Genomic DNA, 19,906 nt, shown 5'->3' on the forward strand with positions numbered 1-19,906 from the left:
CTTGCCTTGGTGCCACTTTTGTTGGGTGTGAATATTGAGCTTGGAGAGCATCAGTCCAGCACTCTGCACCACACATCGCCTTCATCACTCTCACATCCTATCTATCTCTTCTCTTATTAGTGTATTAAATGTCAATGTTTTCGGTGAGGCTGCATCCATGAAATTTTATTACATTTAAGTAAGTGGAAGACAGTGTTAGTGATGAGAAGGTATGAGATGCACAAGTATTCAGTGGCAGGTGACCACTCCATTCCTCCCTGGGACTCCTTGCCACGTCTAGTAGTCTGCCTACTCTTGCATTAAAGTCATCCAGAATTATAGGCTTGTCCTCTTTTGGCCCATTGATGATGAGATCTCCAGATCTCCATAAAATTTTTCTTTGACCTCATCAGGGTCCATCATATTTGGGAGCATAGGCATTGATGATGGTGGCATGGTACTTTCCTGGAAGTGGCAATTGCATTCATGAGCCTGTCATTCACTCCTTTTGGTAGGCATACAAGCTTCTTGACTACATTGGTTTTGATTGCAAAACCTACACCAGCTTCATGGCATTTCCCTTCACTATGGCCGATCCAGAAAAACATGTATCCTGCTCTGACTTCAGTAAACTGGCCTTCACTTGCCAGCCTTGAGTGAAACAAGGCAGATATTATAAATAGCTGCTATTTGGATATGATACCTGCTGAGATCTCTTGCAACAAGAATTGTTCATCTTTTAGGTCTGCTGGATTTCATGTTGTCCATAAGTCCATAAGACGTAATAATGTCCATAATGCACATTCCATGTGCCATTGGTAAAGTGGAATCATCTTTGCAGAAATTTTTGTATGTTTTTTGGTGTTTCAACTGCAGGGTGGTAAACAGGCCAGGGTTGGGTAATTTGGCCAATTTTTAGGGCACCTTGTCTAGCCGCTTCTTCATACCAGGATGTGAGCAGTGAGGTCCTTAAAAGGTTGCTTAGAGACCCAGGGGACTTCTGAATCCCACTGCTGCTTCCAGTGGGAAGATGACCCTATGGTCTGGGCTGCCTATATGCAGGGTTGTGACTACAGCTTCCTGTGTATCCGCATCTGCTGCTTCGTAACTTGCCTGTTGCCACGACTTTGAGATAGGTTAAAAATGGTAAAATGGTATAGATTATGTCTTTTGATTTGTGCATAAATCGAATTTAAGTGAGGCAGAGTTCCATGAAGTTTTCAGCCTCACTCTCTCTTCCAGAGTTGTCTCAGTCCAGTGGCAGGACAGTTAAGATAACTGGTGATGGGTTGGGATGCAGTGGATGACTTTGGCATCTTCGATGTTTAACCAAGCTCCACAGCACCTGCCTTCATGGCCCTTGGAACAAATTGTTCTCATCCACCCATTCCACAGGAGAAGTCTTCATATGCTTGGGGTAGACACCTCCCTCACTCACCAAAAGGTTGAGACCCTTTGGTTACCCTCAACCTGGGTTAGCCCATCTGCCAGAAGGGTTCAATGGGGTGTGACCACGATGCCTGCTGCAGCTTCTTGGAGCCACAGGTGAGAGTTAGGTGGATCAAGTGGACACCAAAGGTGGAGAGCAGCCCTGAAAAAGGCTCGGCAGCCCTCACAACAGAAGTGCTAGTCTTCCCTGAACACACCCTGCACCCCATATAGCATGTCTCTTCTCATAGAATACAAGCTTCTTGTGGGCAGGGAGTCTGTCATTTTTGTCTTTGTATTCTCACTCATTGGCACCTCTGTTTGTAAATGCTTGTGGTTTCATTGATAATTATATAAGTGCTTTGCACTTTGCAAAGCTCTTCATTTATATTTCTCATTGTAGACTCACAACAGTCCTTTGAGTTAGGTAATAACAGGTATTATTATCACCACTTTACAGATAAGGAAAGTGCGACTAAGAGAGGTTAAGTGGCTTGTCTGGTGTCGTGCACCTTGTAAATATAAGAGACAGGATTTGGACCCAGGTCTTCCTGACTCCAAGTCCGTTATACTATCCACTGTGCTGTGCTGCTGTGTAATAATAGCTAGCTAGCATTTTTACAGTAGTTTAAGGCTTACAAAGTACTTTACACATTACCTCATTTGAGCCTCACAACAACCCTGGGGAGTAGGTTGCTATTGTTATCCCCATTTTACAGATGAGGAAACTGAGGCTGAGAAAGGTTAGGTAACTTGCTCACCATTATGTAGTAAGTGTTTGAGACTGGATTTGAACTCAGGTCTTCGAGTCCAACACTATTCTCTGAGCCATCTAGCTTTCTCATAACTATAACATACGTGTGTGTGTGTATATGTAGGTATATATACATGTATATGTATAAATATGTGTGTGTGTGTGTGTATACCTACATGTTTATGTATTCTATACTTCTGGTTTACTCCATATTTAAAGAGTTATAGAAAATGGGTTAATTCCTGCCCTGTAGTGTTTCTGTGCAAATGGTGGCCAATTACCTGGGTTGGGATTGTTTTTTCCTTGAGGCTTTAGGCATTTGGTCATTAACAGATGTTTTTTAACAATTTTTTAAAAAATTTTGGATAGTTCTAAGATCTCTTCTGTGGATATTGTTAATGGTGATCAGTAAAAACTGAATGTGGAGTGACTCCCATTTTAAAGAATCTGGAGAGAGGCAGGAACTCATGTAGGCAAAGTCTTTCATCTGTTGCTTTCTAATGGCCTCATGCTTTAGGAATGCAGGATGTGTGCGGAACTATGGGGTATGAGTCTTTGCCACTCTTTAAAATTCTGTGCAGATCTCATTCTGTTACCAGTAAAGATTCATCTCATGGTCCTATCATCATCTAATTTCTTTTACAGGTGAGCCAGTGGACCAGACTCTGCGAGCTCAGCATCCCTCTGGCTGTGGAGAGGTTTCTAAGTGAGCCTCCCGAGCCCCAGTCACCTGTCCCAGAGGAAATGCTGCAGCTGGAGAAGAAGCTCAGGGAGCCTGTGAGAGTGCACAATGATGACAAAATCCGTAGGCAAAAGCTGAAGCAGCAGCAGGAGGCGGAAGTACCTAGGCTGAGTCCTGGCTCTGGGCACCGAGAAGCACTTGGAGAAAGTGCCGAGCCTCCCACAGAAAACCTAGAATTCAGGGTGGCATTATCCAGGCTCAGAGTCCAGGAAGCTCCTGCCGAGACCACTCGGGAACCCGTGCACATCAGGAAAATGCAAACCTCGGATCTGCCACCTCTGGACCACCTCTTTGCAGAAGGGCTCTATTTCACCCTTGCTGATCTAGTCCTTTTGCCCTGTATCCATCAGTTTCTGGTAAGGCAACATTTGACAAGCCTGTGTTCTGTAGAGTTGGGAAAGGTACAGAAAATTTATTTAATTTAAATGATATAATGAATGGTACAAAGCCCACAAAGGGTTACCTGGTACCTGGTGAAAACAAAGCACTTTTGTTTCTCAGGATGTTGAATATGCATGGGATTGGGGATAATGACATTTTCTCGGGAATCATCTGATAAAATTGTAAAATACAAAAAGGCACCAAAGGAATTAATAGTTATCTTAATTGTTCTTAAAAATGAATAAAAAATTTACAGAATCAGTTATTATAATAAATAGCTGGTAAACTGTCTAGTCTTAAGAAATTTAAAAACTTTTTTTTATTCTGAACTTAAGAAATAAAAAAGTGTTTCCATAACAAAGTAGAATTTAAAAAAAAGATGATTATACCTGAAACTAGAGATCTGTTATGTGTAGCTTGCTATTACAAGTTATCATGTAACTTTCTTTTTGTTTTTTCCCTCCCCCTCAGAGATGGCTACCATTAGACACTTTTTTATATCTATCTCTATCTCTATCTATCTATCTGTCTATCTATCTATCTATCTATCTATCTATCTATCTATCTATCTATCTATAGATATATATCTACACACACACATATATGTATATGCATGTATATGTGTACATATATTACTTCTTTCTCTGGATTCAGATAGCATCTTCACAGGACCTTTGTAGTTAATTTGGGTATTTATAATAGAATGACTAGGTTGCTCAAAATAGTTCTTAAAACAATACTGCTGTTACTGTATACGGTGTTCTCTTGGTTCTGCTCATTTTGCTATTCATTATTTTGTGCAAGTTTTTCCATGTTTTTCTAAAATCATCAAGCTCATCATTTATCCATAGCAGAGTAGTATTTCTTCATGAACATATACTACAACTTGTTTAACTATTCCTCAATTGACAGGCATCCCCACAATTTCCAGTTCTTTGCCACCACAAAGAAAACTGCTATAAATATTTTAGAACATGTAGGTTCTTTTACTTTTTACTTAATCATATTGGGAAACAGACTTAACAGTGGTATTGCTGGGTCATAGGTATAGGTAGTTTAATAACTCTTTGCTCATAATTCTAGATCTCTCTCTAGAATGGTTGGATCAGCTCACAGATCCACCAAAAATGAATTAAGGTCCCAATTTTTCCACATGCTCTCCAACATTTGTTGCTTTCCCCTTCTGTCATTTTAGCCAATCTTACCGTTGTAAAATGATAATCTCAAAGTTGTTTTAATTTGCATTTCTCTAATCAATAATGGTTTAGAGTGTTTTTTCATGTGACTATACATTATTTTGATTTCTTCATCGGAAACCTGCCTGTTCATATCCTGTGACCATTTGTCAGTTGGGGATTGACTTGTATTCTTACAGATTTTACAAAGTTCTTTATATGTTTCAGATATGAGACCTTTATCTGATCTAAAATTTTTTTGCCTAGTTTTTTTTTCTTTCCTTCTGATCTTGACTGCATTGGTTTTATTTGTACAAAAGCTTTTTAACTTATTGTAATCAAAATTATCCATTTTACACCTCACAATGCTCTATATCTTTTGTTCATAAATTGTTGACCTCTCCATAAATCTGATATGTAATATGTTCTGTGTTCTTCTAAATTTCTTTGTGATATCTACCTTTATATGTAGATCATGTATCCATTTTGACCTTATCGTGGTAAATAGTGCAAGATATTATTCTACTCCCACTTTCTGCCAGGCTTCTTTTTAGCTTTCCAAATTTTTACCAAATAAGGAATTGTTGTCCTGAAAACTTGTCTTTACACTTGTCAAACACTAGGTTACTATATTCATTAGATGCTGTAAATTATATGTCTACTCTAATCTATCTTTCAATTTCTTAGCCAGTACCAGATAGGTTTGGTAATTACTGCTTTATTAGTTTAAGATCTGGTAGTGCTAAACTTCCTTCCTTTACATTTTTTTCATTAATTCCTTTGATATTCTTGACCTTTTGTTCTTCCAAATGAATTTTGTTATTATTTTTTCTTATTCAGTAAAATAAATTTTTGGCAATTTAATTGGGATGGCATTGCATATATAGATTAATTTAGGAAAAATTGTCATTTTAATTATATTGGACCTGCCTACCCATGGACAATTAATATTTCTCGATTTAAATCTTATTTTATTTGTATAAAAATGATTCTGTTTATATAGTTCCTGGGTTTGTTTTGCAGGTGTATTTTATACAGGTATTTTATATGGATATTTTATACAGGTATTTTATACTGTCTAGAGCAATTTTAAATGGAGTATCTCTAGCTGTCTATTCCTGCAGGATCCTATTGGTGATATATAGGAATGCTGATGAATTATGTGGATTTACTTTATATCCTGCTACTTTGCTAAAATTATTATTTCTATTAATTTTTTAGTTGAGTCTTTAGGATTTTCCAAGTGTATCATCATATCATCTGCCAAAGAGATAGTTTTATTACCTCATTGCCCTTTCTAATTCCTTCTATTTCTTTTTCTTCTCTTATTGCTATTGTTAGGATTTCCAATACAATATTGAATAATATTGATGACAATGGGCATCCTTATTTCACACCTAATCTTACTGGGACGGCTTCTAGCTTATTTCTATTTCAAATAATGTTTGCTGATGGTTTTAGGTAAATGTGTCTTATCAATTTAAGGAAAAGTCCGTTTATACTTAAACTTTCAAGTGTTTTGTACTTTATCAAATGCTTTTTTTAAGCTATTGATATAATCATATGATTTTTGTTACTTTTATTGTTGATATAATCAATTGCATTAATAGTTTTCCTTATGTTAAACCATCCTTGCATTCCTGGTATAAACCTCATTTGGTCATAATTGTATAATCTTTGTAATATGTTGTTGCAGTCTTTTAGCTAGTATTTTATTTAGGATTTTTGCATCCATATTCATTAATGAAATTGGTCTATAATTTTCTTTCTCTGTTTCTACTCTTCCTGGCTTTAGGTATCAGTATCACATTTGCTTCATAAAAGGAGTTTGATAGGACCCTTTCTTTGCCTGTTATTCCAGAGAACTTATTTAATATTGGAATTTGGCTTTAAATGTTTGATAGAATTCACTTGTAAGTCCATCTGGTCCTGGTGCTTTTTTCTTAGGAAACTTTATTTATGGCCTGTTTAATTTCTTTTTCTAAAATAGGTTTACTTAGATATTCTGTTTCTTTTTCTGCTAATCTAGGCATTTATATTTTTGTAAATATTCTTTCATTTCAATTAAATTGTTGAATTTATTGGCATATAATTGGGCAAATAACTCCTTAAAATTGCTTTGATTTCATCTTCATTGCTGGTATATTCATCCTTTTCATTTTTAATACCAGTGATTTGGTTTTCTTTCAGTTTTCTTAATTACACTAACCATTAATTTATCTGTTTTATTGTTTTTTTCATAATACCTAGTTTCATTATTTATTTATTTATTATATATTATTATTATTATTATTAATTAGTTCAGTGGTTTTCTTACATTCAATTTTTTTTAATTTCACCTTTAATTTTTAGGATTTCCAGTTTCGTGTTTAATAGGGGATTTTTAATTTGTTATTTTTCTAGTTTTTTTAATTGTATACCCAATTCATATGTCTGCTCTTTCGCTATTTTATTGATGTAAGCACTTTGAGATATAAATTCTCCTCTGATTACTACTTTTGCTATATCCCATAGGTTTTGATATGTTGTCTCATTATTGTCATTCTCTTTAATGAAATTATTATTTCTATGATTTGTTCTTTAACCCACTCATACTTTAAGATTAGATTGTTTAGTCTCCAGTTAGTTTTTTTTTCCCTGTGTTTCCATTAAATATAATTTTTATTGCATTGTGGTCTGAAAAGGAAGCATTTCATATTTCTGCTTTTCTGATTTTAGCTATGAAATTTTTATGCCTTACTATGTGGTCACATATCTAGCTTATCTAAAATTCTATTCACTTCTTTGACTTCTTTCTTATTTATTTTTTGGTTAGATTTATCTAGTTCTGAGAGAAAATAAAATCCTTCATTATTATAGTACTACTATCTATTTCTACCTGTAATTCATTTAGCTTTTCTTTTAAAAATTTAGATGCTGTAGTATTTGGTGCATATAGATTTAGTATTAATATTGTTTCATTGTTTGTGGTATCTTTCATCACAATGTAGTTTGTGTTTATCTCTTTTAATTAAATCTATTTTAGCTTTAATTTTGTCTGAGATCATGATTGCTACCCCTGCTTTTTTTGTATTGGCTGAAGCATAATAAATTGTACTCCAGCCCTTTATTTTAACTTATTGTGTGTCTCTCGTTTTTTAAAAAATGTGTTTCTTGTAAGCAACATATTGTCAGATTCTGATTTTTAATCCATTCTGCTATCCATTTCTGTTTTATGGGTGAGTTTATCCCATTCACATTTAAAATTATAATTACTATTTGTATATTTCCTTCCATACTATTTTTCCTCACTATTCTCAGCCTCTCTTTTTATCCTGTCTCTCCGCTAGTTTACTTCTGACCACTATCTCCTTCATCTATACTCTTTTAAAGACTCTCACCCTTATCTTTTCCCCTTACCTTTCTATTCCATATTCTGCCCAACCCTCTAAGAGTCCCTCCCTTATCCTCCTAAATCTTAGTCTCCACACTCTTCTGAAATCCCCTCCCTCCATCACCGTCTTATTTCTTTATAAATTTAGAAGACTTTTTTTACCATTCTAGATGTGTTATTCCCTCTTTAACCCAGATGTTATCAGCCCTTCACCTCAGCCTCCTTCCTCTCTATCAGTTGTTCTGACACATTGTTTGTATGAGGTAATTGCTCCTTTTTACTTGTCCAATTTTTTTTTAGAATCAACCCATCATAATCAGCTCAGCCTCAACCTTTCTTTCCAACTAAGGAGATACTGTTGACAGTCTTAAGAATACTGATAACATTTCCATGAATAAGAAGTAAACAATTTGACCTTGTAATTGGTCTTTAATGTTTACCTTATATTTCTTATGGATGTCAATTTTTCCATTAAGTTCTGGTCTTTTTGTCACCAATACCTGAGAGTCTTTCATTAAATGTCCATTATTTTTCATTCAAGATTATATGAAACTTTGCTGGTTAAGTTATTTTTGGCTGCAACCACAACTGTTTTGTTCTTTGAAACATAGTGTTCCAAGACTTAGGGTCTTTTAGTGTAGCAGCTGCTAGGTCTTGTGTAATTCTGATTTTGGCTCCACAGTATTTGAATTGTTTTTTTCTTGTTGCTTGCACTTCTTAACCTGAGAGCTTTGAAACTTGGCGGTGATATTTCTGTAGATTTTCATCTTGGATTCTCTTGCAGGTGGTGATCGTAGACTTTTTTTTTCTATTTTATTATCTTGTTCTAGAACTTCAGGGCAACTTTCTTTAATTATTTCTTGTAATATTGTATCAATTTTTTTTAATTGTAACTTTCAGGTAGTCCAATAATTTTTATGTTGTCTTCTGGATCAGTTGTTTTCTCAATGAGATATTTCACATTGTCTTCTGTTTTTTCATTTTATTATTTCTCGTTGTCTTATAACAACATTCACTTCCCCTTGCCCAATTCTAGTTTTCAAGGAATTGTTTTATTTCTTAAGATTTTGGATCTTTTTTCCCAGTTGGTTGACTTTCTTTTCATAATTTTCGTGGATTGCTCTTTTTTTTGTAATTTTTTTCTCAGTCTCTCTTATTTTGAAAAAAAAAAGGATTTTTGAAATCCTTTTTAAGATCTTTCAAGAACTTTTTTTGGATTCGTGGCCATTTGACATTGTGCTTTGTAGTAAGAGTGGCTGTTTTCACTTTACTGTCTTCCTCTGAATATAAGTCCAGATCTTCTCTATCTCCATCGTAGCTGTCTATGGTTGGGTTCTTTCTCCTTTGCTTACTCATTTTCTTTTTTATTTTGTTTTGTTTTATTTTTAGCAGCTTTTTATTATAATAAGTTCTTTGCCCAGGATGTGGGAAACGGTGTCCAGGCTTCAGGTCCTTGTGAGCTTTGTCCAGGCCCCAACTTTGGCACTTCTCTCTACTCCCAACCCATGACTAGGGCCCTCAGCCACACTGCCCTACAAACACTCTTGCTTCCTGTAGACTCTCCAGGCTGTAACCTTCAGCTCTCTCCTCTGGCCTGGAATTGAAGCTAGAGACTCAGCTCTCCTGTAATTGCCCACAGCCAGTAGCGTCCCTGCCCCTCTGCTACTACACTCATCAGCTGTGTGCTAGCTCTTTCTTGCTCTCTGCCACAGCCCAGAACCACATCTGGTCAGCACAGCTGGGCCTCATGTCCCTTGACAGCAGAGGGTCCTTCAGTCTTCCTCTGCTAAGATGTCTGAACCCCACCCTGTCTGTGAGGTGAAAGTTCCTTTGGTCAGAAGCTGAGGCTGCCTCCCAGCCCAGCTGCCCCCAGGACTTGTTTGTTGTTTTAGCAGAGAAGGCCTGGAGGTGTTTGTGCTTCATTTGGGCCAAACTTCTGTCCCTGAGGTCTTTTCTCAGATCTTCTCCAAGAGGATCCCTCTTGGGGAACCACTGCTCTACCCCAACTCTTGTTTATTTTTGCCGTTCACCCTGAGGTGATGTTTTGTCTTATTTGTGGAGGAAATCTGGAAATCATGACAATTTCTGACCTACTCTGCCATCTTTTCTTTCTTCTTTCTTTTTTTTTTCTTGGTCTAATCCTGTTATTTCATTCAGATAAGGAATTTTCTAGTAAGAAAACTCCCTTAACCAATGCAGATCTTCTGCAGCTCAGTGTCAGAGAGTTTCTTGAGACAATGAGAGCTTCATTGACTTTCCCAGGGACATATAGTTAGTATATAGCAAAACCAGAACTGGAACCAGAGCCTTCTTCATGACTGAGATAATGGCACCTATGCAACGCTGCCTCTCATTATCTCAGTGGAAGGCACTGCCCTGGAGCTTTTCATTTCGGTAGTAAACAGGCTTGTCTAGGACTTTGGGAACTACGATTCATGATCAAGTGCTGGTCCTTTTCAATTCATTACTTGTTTTTTTTTGTTGTTGTTGTTGTTTGTTTTACTTAGACACTTTTGAAAAATTCATGATTCAACTTGTTTGTGTGTATGCCTTCTGAAAACTATGGCACATAGTTGGATGGCTAATGCTTTAAATTGATCTGTTAGAACATAAATCTTGGGCAGATATTGTGTATGTACAAAGAGCTAGGCCCAAAATTGAGTAAGAGGAGAGTGGCCTGGATTGCATTTAGGAGGTCAAACAGGACTTTAATGCCCCAGACTCTCACTAAAACAAAACCTCATCTTTTTAATCTGAATCTTTCTCCATTGATACTCTATGACTTTACATCGTGGAATATCAAAATCTTCAGACAATTAAAGTTGTACATTCATAGCCCACAGGGCAGTGGAGAGACATATAGTGTATGTAAGCAGGGTACAGCACATAACCACTGAGGAACTACACAGGAAAAGCAGCACAAAGAATATCATCAGAGAGACGTATGCTCGAAAAGGAGCGAGGCAGGGTCTTTTGGAGTAAGGGCTATTCTATGCAGACTGGACAACCTTCATACTCCATTGCTATCCGTACTATTATCAAGAAGCGTAGAGAAAGCCCTTCTGCCATGTTGAGTGGACTCCCGGTGGAAGGAGAGTCTCAAGAGAGAAGAATAAGACTTAGATGGGTTGGAATTTATACTGTTAAAGAGAGTGACCACACTGATGGAATCCCAAGTGCGTTGATCTACTTACTGAAGGCTACTCCCTCCATTTACACAGATTTCAGCCTTTTTTGTGCATTCTGCCTCAGTCTACTCCTTTTGGTCCCCTGAGGCTTTCCTACAAGAGGTGAACTGATCAGTAGTGCTAAAAGCAGTGGGCCTTTATGGGGGGCATATTTTAACTTGGGGATGAGCAGAGAGTGTTCACTACAACATTATACATGGTAACCTTTAGGCTAAGACAGGAGAAGGAAAGAGGTTAATGATCCCTCCTCTGAACCTGACACTTACCAGGCTGTCAAACTTTTATTGTTTTGCTTCAGTATGGAGACATCTTCCATCTTTGACACACCAGGGCAGCAGATGATACACACCATGTCTCTGAGTACATTCTTGGACAGCCTGTATACTGGGGTAGCCCACTTACTGGGTCAGCAGTTAAATCATAGAAGGCTAGGGCTGTGGTTGGGAGGGAGGAGATCATGTCCCACCTCTGATGTCACAGAGAGGGAAGACCCAACGATTAACTGGGAAGACCCCCACTATAAATATTTCCAGTAAAAAAGACTCTGGCATGAAAAATTCCAGGAAAAGCCACCAGGTAGGTATTGGGGGCATGTCTAGAGTAGAGATACCTTATTGAAAGAAAGAATAGGTCCAGGACCTCCAGGCTAGCCCATCTTCTCATCCTCTCACATTCTTATCAATAAATTATATGTAGAGAAGTTACTCAATCCATTGGAGACCTTAGCCTTGTTCTTGTAGGATAGCAGGGCTACCACTGATGTCTTAACGTGTTGCTAATATTGCTCATGTCTTTTATTCTTGCTATAGAAGCAACCTACCTCATTTTCTGGTCGTAGGTATCCTCAATAATGTTTGTTTGTTTTTGTTTTAATGATGCTTCTTGCATGTAAGTCATCATTGGCAATATGCTGTACTTGCTTACAACCATAATGAATTATTCCATTGTTCTCAGGTGGCAGCTAGGTGATACAGTGGCTAAAAGGATGGGCCTGGAGTCAGGAAGACCCGAGTTCAAATTTAGCCTTACTAGCTGTGTGACTGGCCAAGTCACTTAATTGCTCTCTGCCTCAGTTTGCTTAATTGTAAAAGGTGGATAATAACAACATTTACCTTATGGGATTGTTGTGAGGATGACATGAGGTAATATTTCTAAAGTGCTTACCATGGCACCTGGCACACAGTAGGTGCTGTATAAATGCCTATTCCTCTTCCCTTCCATTTCCTTCTTAGGTTATTTGTAACGGTAATTCATCTGAGATTATGGTGTGTCCTGCTTGGCAGCCACGTAGCATCCTCTAGCTTGTTTGTGACGTGACTTTTCATGTGTAAGTCATGTATCCATTTGGAGCTTATCTTATATGGTGTGAACTAATGATCTAAACCTTATTTCCACCAGATTCTTTCCAGTTTTCCAGCAACTTTCATCAGACAGTGGCCCCTTATCCTCATAGCTAGAGTCTCTGGGTTTATGAAGCATTAGGCTATTAGATTCATTTTCTTCCATATGTTGTGTACTTAACCTGTTCCACTGATTGACCTCTCTATTTCTTGACCAGTATCATACTCTGATGATTACTGCTTTGTTGTATAACTTGAAAACTGGTATTGTTAGGCCCCAGATAGCCATAGAGCTTCATTGAGATAATGTTGGTGTTAAAGGATTTTCACTGTGGTAAGAAGTTTTTAATTATTACAAATGCTGCACTGTTTCCCAAATACAGTGACACGTTCTCCTCCTTAATTCTGAATCTACTTCATTATCTGTCATGCTGATCCAAAATACACTTGTTGATGGATTAATTTGGCTTACTGCCCATTCAGCTGCATTTCATTATTTGAGCAAATTATGCTATTATCCACTGTGTTTTTCTAGTGTAAATGGTTAGACCAGTCCCTTTTGAATTCTTGTGAATATCATTGAAGCTTTGTCAATGTCATCTATGAATGGAGCATTTGGAGAGTTGCACCATCAATGGGAAGTCTTTCTTCTGTTCAGACTTTAAGGAGGATGTTTTCTATGATGTAGAAAACCCTTCTGAACATATACATTTGCCTCTTCAACACCTGGCTTGCTGTCAGCTCTCAGCAGATCACAGATGTGAGTCTGGCTTGTCCGCAGAGGGCCTTCAAGGCTGCGTTTTGCTCTACTGAGTCAGGTGCTTTATTTTTTTAATTTAATTTAATTTTTTTGCTTTTTGGTGAGGCAGTTGGGGTTAAGTGACTTGCCCAGGGTTGCACAGCTAGTAAGTGTCAAGTATCTGAGGCGAGACTTGAACTCAGGTCCTCCTGACTCCAGGGCCAGTGCTCTATCCACTGCACCACCTGGCTGCCCCGAGTCAGATGCTTTCTTAAAAATCAGTGAGCACAATAGGTCTTTGTGTGCTCCAGTCAAGCGTGTGGCTAGCAGTAGAAGAGCTCCTTCCAAACCTCCCTGTTCTCATCTGGTGCTCTTATTGACTATTTTGTTGGTGTTCTTATGCCATCCTCATAAAGATTTGATTCAGATGAGAAAGCAGGCTTTTAGGCCAGTAGTTTCTAATATTTTAGTGTCTTCTTTTCTTGATAAGAACACTGCTTGTGATTTTTTTCTTTTTCTTTTTTTTTTTTTGGACTTTTCTTCTTCTCAGATAGCAAGAAAATCCATTCCTGAGTGTTTTTACATTCTCATCACTTCCAGCACAAATTCCTCTATATGTACTAGTGCTGGTCCTGCTACTCTCCTGATTCCATCTGCCATGCCACCATCATGTTGTTTCTATAGCAGATCTGATATGTAGAGGTGAAAAGAGTCCCCATGTGGTTGTTTCTGACACAAGGTTTGCTGTAAAAAATGCTAACGGCTATGTGTAAGGTGAGGCAGCATAGAATACTAGAAAAAACACTTGGCTTAGAGTAAAAAGGTCTGGGTTTGAATCCTAGCTCTGATGTTTATTAGCTTTGTGACCATAAGTAAGTTACATAACCCCTTAGCCTCAGTTTTTCTATCTGTAAAATGGTGATAATATTTTCAATGCTTATCTCACAGAATTATTATAAGGGAAAGGACTTAGTAAGTTTTAAAGTGTTATACAAAAGAGAGCTCTTCTTTCTTGTCTGTCCTCTTCTTGAGCTTAATTTAAAAATTCTCTATCTGAATAAGCTGCCTGAGCTGAATTATCGCACAAAAGTCTGCTCAGTCTTATTTACTTTTTGCTGATAGAGAGGGATATTGCTTTTAATCTTCTTTGCTCCTCCATAACATTTTTCAAACAAGTTTGTGCTTGCCTTTATAAGCCTTAATTTTCCTATCAACATAATATTTCTCATTTACCAACTTCATTATTATTTGTTCAAATCAGGACCAGCTCTTTGGCTGATTGTAGAACTCTGAGCCATGACATTACTTTCTTCTTTTTTTTTTCTTTTTAAACATTCTATATTAATGGTAACAGCTGACATTTATATGACACTTAAGGTTTGCAAAGAGCCCTGAATGTGCTTTATAACAATTCTCTACAGGAAGATCTTAAAAAAAAGACCAAATAACCTTCCAAACAAGGATGTGAGTGCAAGTAGAGGTGACTTTCAGGAAAATGTAGTTTTTATAAGATACACAGTATATGCTTTGTGGGGGGCTATATTTTTATCTTCATTTTTTGCTTGATGTTTGATTTAGTTCCTAAGATTATGGGAACATTCTCTTCTGCTTAAAGATTATAGGATAAGGGGCATGACAGTGTTTTCAAGGTTTCAGGCATGGCAGGGACTAGGGAGGAATATAATGGATTATATGGGCCTGCCTCAGAAAAAAAAATATTTCTGAAGCATGTTAAGTGTGTTCTCAGTGCCCCCTCATTGACTTTCTGTGTGTCTCTTGCTTTTATCCCTCAGGAAACTGTGGCGTGAAGCAGTGCCCTTACACAAGCTTCCCCATGCCCTATGCTTCAAATATTTTTCTTCCATGTTGGTCTTATGTTAATTTGGTCCTAGTACACTGTACTGAACTTATTTTTAGGCAGTGATTTACAGTGTTCATACATACATATAATGTGTACCTCATGACAGTCCAGCACAGTGTAATGGAACGAGACGAAGGACCGGTGTTCCAATCTTGGTGCTGCTTCTGTGAGCAAATGATTTAACTTCTCTGGATCTCATTTTTCTTATCTATAAAATAACAAATTTGGATTAGGTGATCTGTAATGTCTCTTCTAGCTCTAAATTGATAATCATGTAAAACCCATGATGTGAGTAGTGCAAATATGACCCCCATTTTATAGATGAAGAAACTGAGGGTCAGAGAGATTGTGCCTTACCCAGTCTTACAAGGTCATCACTACAGAGCTAGCAAATTAATCTTTCTAAATCTCAGATGTAACCATGTCACCCTGGTATTCAGTAAACTGAATGGCTTCCATATCTTTCACTTCCAGCATTAAATATAAAATCCTGTTTGACTTTCAGAGCTTTTTAGAAGCTTTTTAGACCTTTTCTCCCTCTACCCCACATACTCTGTGGTTCAGTAACACTGGCTGTTTCTCCCTGAAGGCACTCCGTTTCCAGGCTCTAGGAGTTCTCACTGCCTGTCCTTCATGCCTGGAATATAGTCATCTCTGTCTCCTGGCCTCCTTCCCTTCTTTTAAATCCCAGCTGAAATCTCACCTTTTTGGAGAAGATTTTCCTGATCCCCCTTAAAGCTAATGTCTTTCTTCTGCTGATTATCTATGATTTATCCTGTGTGCTTGCTTGTACCTAGTTGTGTATGTGTTGTCTCTGCCCTTAGACCGTGAGCTCCTAGAGCACAGGGACCTTGTATCCTCAGTGCTCAGCCCAGGACCTGGCACATAGTAGTAGGCACTTAACAAATGCCTGTCGACTGACGAATGACTGGTGCCAGGACGAGGTTATGATTCCAGAGTCTTTTGCCTTGAAGTCCATTGCTGTTTTCAAATACATATTATGCCGTATAATTATTAATAATAGTTCTCTTAACATTTTAGAAGCATTCTGAGATCTTTGTATAAGTCATTAGAAAGGGATGTAAATGTTCTTATTAATCCACAGTATTTGTTTATTTCTGTACTATGCCTGCTTTAATTCTAATTGAATTTAGTTTATTGAATGTTAAATTAACACTTGATTTTGTTTCTACCATTAGGAAAAAAGAAGCAAATTACCTTCCTGAAGTAATATTCTTTCTGAAACTAAATCAGATGTTCAAGGCGCTGTTATGTCCTGATTGGGTGAAGAGGGAGTTCTGAGGGCAGGATTAACATTCACTATAGGAAGAAGGAATATTAGCAGCATAATCTGTTTAAAATAGAATTTCTCAAGCTTGATTTTGACTCTGTGAATTATAGGTTGCCATTGTTACTTCAGTATGAGCAATTCAGGAGTTCCATCCTTACCTTCATGGTTGTGTTCTGTAGAAGGAGTTATCCATATTATTGATTGTTCTGGAGCTATAGATGAGTTCCTGTGGCAGAGGCTGCACTGTGACAGTGAGGAGTGTTTAGATTTGAGATCAGGTCTAGATGCATGGATTGTGGTTGGTTTATGGCAAGGAGGAGACCTGGTTGGTGGATTTGGTTTCATGGATTGTATGGATGAATCAACCTTTATTCATTTTTCTATTCTTAAGATTTTAGATGGTAGCAGCGACTTACTCAGCAGACGAACTTTGGGAGGGCAGAGTTTCCTGTTGCTGTTTAACAGGCCCATCTTTGCCTTATCAGTGCAGTACATGTATGAAGGTCTGGTGTAACATCAAAGCATGATGCAGAGGTGTTTTATTAAAAAGACTTCATTCGCAAGTCAGTTGGCTGGCTTTCTAAGTCTCCCCCAGGGATAACTCAAGAAGAAAGGAAAAAGAAGTGAAATTTATGTTTTTTAAGATTACATCTCTCCCTTTCTAGAAGTCTGGCTTAATGTCTAAATCTGTCGTTCTGTTCAGGAGAAGGTACAGAGCTCTCATCACCTTTGTTCAGTCTTGATGTTCCCATGACTCCTGTAGTTTTCCTCCTAGAGTAATGTTGGCAAAGGTCTCTAATCTCTTTAGTATTATTTGTCCAAAAAAGGGGATTCCAAGTTCTAGTGATATAGACATGGTGCTAGGTTCTATAAAAATATAGGAGTTTATGTAGAAGATGTTACATATATTTAAATGAGCTTTTGCAGATGTTCAGAAGAATGAGATTTTCATAGTTAATACTTGGGTTCTATTCAGTATTCTAAGTTTATTTCATTGTTTCTATCTCTCCTCAGTCCTGCAAATTTGGACTGCCCAAAACTTCAGAAAAGGATACAATTACTCTTCTTGGCTGCAAAATTACTAGCGTCTTCTTCAGAGAGTGGGCCTACTAGAAATCCAAGAACAGATTTGGCGTTTGTAACTGTCTTTTTCTCATTGAAGGAAAACTGTTCGGGGACACTCCCGTGAGGGAACAACATTAACAGTGATTTTTAAAATTTCCTGATAATAATACCTGAGGTTCTTGGCTTTTTTCTGGCTCTTTTATTTCGTAGAAGAGAGAGCTCATTCGAGAGAGTGTAAACCTCTTCCAGGAGAGAGGGAAGAGTAGAGATGTGCTGGTTATCTTTCTTTAGTTTGTTTTCAAATGCTGCCTTTTTCTCTGCTTCCGAGGATTTGTGGTTACTCTCTCCATAACTGAGGAATCAGGCCTTCTACCGCCCAAATCCAAAAAACCTTAAGAAAAGATTATACGGTAATGGAGAGTTTTTGAAAGATTCTTAGTGGTCAGTGAGAAGGGTTATGGCAGAATGTGGAGGTCTGCAGATGCGTGTTTGCCTCTTGCTGAGTGTCAGTCCCCAGCTTATGGCAAGGTCAAGTAGAGGGTTGATTGCTCTTGGCTATTCTTGAGTACAGTGGGCAGGTTACCTTGTGTCTAGATCCTGTTTCTTAGTTATTTGGATTCAAGGATTGTATCAGTTAACCCAAGAATCATAAGGTTCTAGGGAGTTGAATCACAGTAATTAAATATGCAAGAGAATATTATGGGAAACATGGAAGCCGATACTGATCTATTGCACAGATAACTCCTATTCTGACAGGCATATGTCAGACAAAGATGCTTTCTTGGTAAACAGAATTAAAACCAAAAGAGGTTTAGGGATTTGTAATGTAACTCATCATCCTTCTCAGTCTCCTTTGTGGGATCGCCAGCAATGTCCTGCCCCTCTATTGGGTGTATTCCCAGAGCTGTGTCCTAGGTCCCCTTCTTTTCTTTCTTCATCTCTTTCTTGATGACCTTATCAGTTCATATTGGCTCAGCATTCATCACATTACTCACAAACGTACTTATCTATCTCTTTTCTCCCTTTCCACTCACCTGCTTTTGCAACCTCTTAGACATCCTCAATTCTTTCCTCTTCCCCACTTCCTCCTCCCCATCCAATCAGTTACCAAATCTTATTGTTCTACCTCTATAATACATATTCCACCCATCTCCTTCTCTGTCATGCAGCCACCAGACTAGTTGAGGTCCTCATTATCTCTCTCCTGGATTATTCCAATATTTTCCTAAATTGGTCTTCCTGACTGCGGTCTTTCCCTTCAACAATCTGTCCTTCACAAGGTTACCAAAGTGATTTTCTTGAAGTTCAGATCCAAACACCCTCCTCCCTTGCTCTCCAGTGCCTTTAGGCTAAAATATAAACCTCTATTTGGCTTCTACAATCCTTCACAGTCTTTAAAAAGCCGTTTCAGAGTAACGGCTACTCCATGTTACAGCCAGGCTGGCCGGCTGATTGTGCACGTCTCTCATGCCTGCAGACTCTGAGAGCAAACTTTTCCTCTTGGAATCCCTCCTTCCCTTCAAGACTCATTTCAAGAGCTACAACCTAAAAGAGATTTTTTCCTGATACCGCAGTTTTTATTCTCCCTCTCCATTCTCTCTTCCCCCATTGTATTCATTTTATATACAATTAAAGATGGATACATTTATATATAATTAATTATATACATTGTATACATTTGTATACAATTAAAGATAAAAATCTTTTAATATTTGTTAACAGTTCCTCTAGTAGAAGGTATGCTCCTTAAAGGCACTTTAATATATAAGTATTCACGCAGCCAGGTGGTATAGTGGATAATGCTCTGGGCCTGGAGTGAAGAAGACCTGAGTTCAAATCCAGCCTCACACATCCAAGAACGAGAATGAGAAATTGTCATGGCCAAATACATTGACATTTCCTGGCAACCATATATATATGGTCAGTGCAGATTCTAAAATAACACTATTCCCCAAGTGTAGGCTAAGGTTTAGAAAAAAAAAAAGGCTTCCTTTGAAGCTGGTTCTGTGACCCTGGTCAAGTCACTTAATCTCTGTCTGCCTTGGTTTCCTCTACTGTAAAATGGAGATAAAATAGCACCTACCTGCCAGTGTTGTAAGGATCAAATGAGATGATATTTGTAAAACTTAGCTTGGCACATAGTAGGTGCTTAATAAAATGCTTATTCCCCTCCCTTACCTTCCTTCTCCTTATATATCCTGGAGAAACCCTGATAAATTCTTATGCTTTGACTCTTCTTTCTGTTATATCACTTTTACTTCAGAGTAAAGTGTTTTAATTGTCTTTATTATAGCTTATTTTTATAGAGCCTTAGTTCCATTTTAGGTTGGTGTCTTCCTGATAGAGTTTTGGGAGCTAAACTAACCCCTTGATAATGTAGGACGTTTTCAGTCTTAGAATCTGGCTTCTGTATATGCTTACCCTTATCCATTTTATGTCATGTCTTTTTTTTTTTTTAATTAGTTTCTTTTTTAAAGGGAGCTTTTTTTTCTTTTTTAAACCTTATCCCACACTTGGGGAATAGTGCTATTTTGGAATCTGTACTGACTATATGTTTGTGGTTGCCAGGAAATGTCAACGTATTTGGCCA

The 19,906-nt window shown here is 37.7% G+C and overlaps 1 protein-coding gene across 1 annotated transcript in view; it reads left to right on the forward strand.

The window, feature by feature from the left end:
* GSTCD (glutathione S-transferase C-terminal domain containing) overlaps positions 1 to 19,906 on the forward strand; it is a 183,973-nt gene that overhangs the window by 15,389 nt on the left and 148,678 nt on the right. The window contains exon 3 of the mRNA XM_020974741.2: positions 2,807 to 3,259. Within this exon, the coding sequence (XP_020830400.1) occupies positions 2,807 to 3,259 (453 nt within the window). The remainder of the gene's footprint in view (positions 1 to 2,806; positions 3,260 to 19,906) is intronic.

Source organism: Phascolarctos cinereus, unplaced genomic scaffold, assembly GCF_003287225.1.
Source record: "Phascolarctos cinereus isolate Bilbo 61053 unplaced genomic scaffold, phaCin_HiC Scaffold_9;HRSCAF=440, whole genome shotgun sequence".
In the NCBI taxonomy this organism is placed as follows: Eukaryota; Metazoa; Chordata; class Mammalia; order Diprotodontia; family Phascolarctidae; genus Phascolarctos; species Phascolarctos cinereus.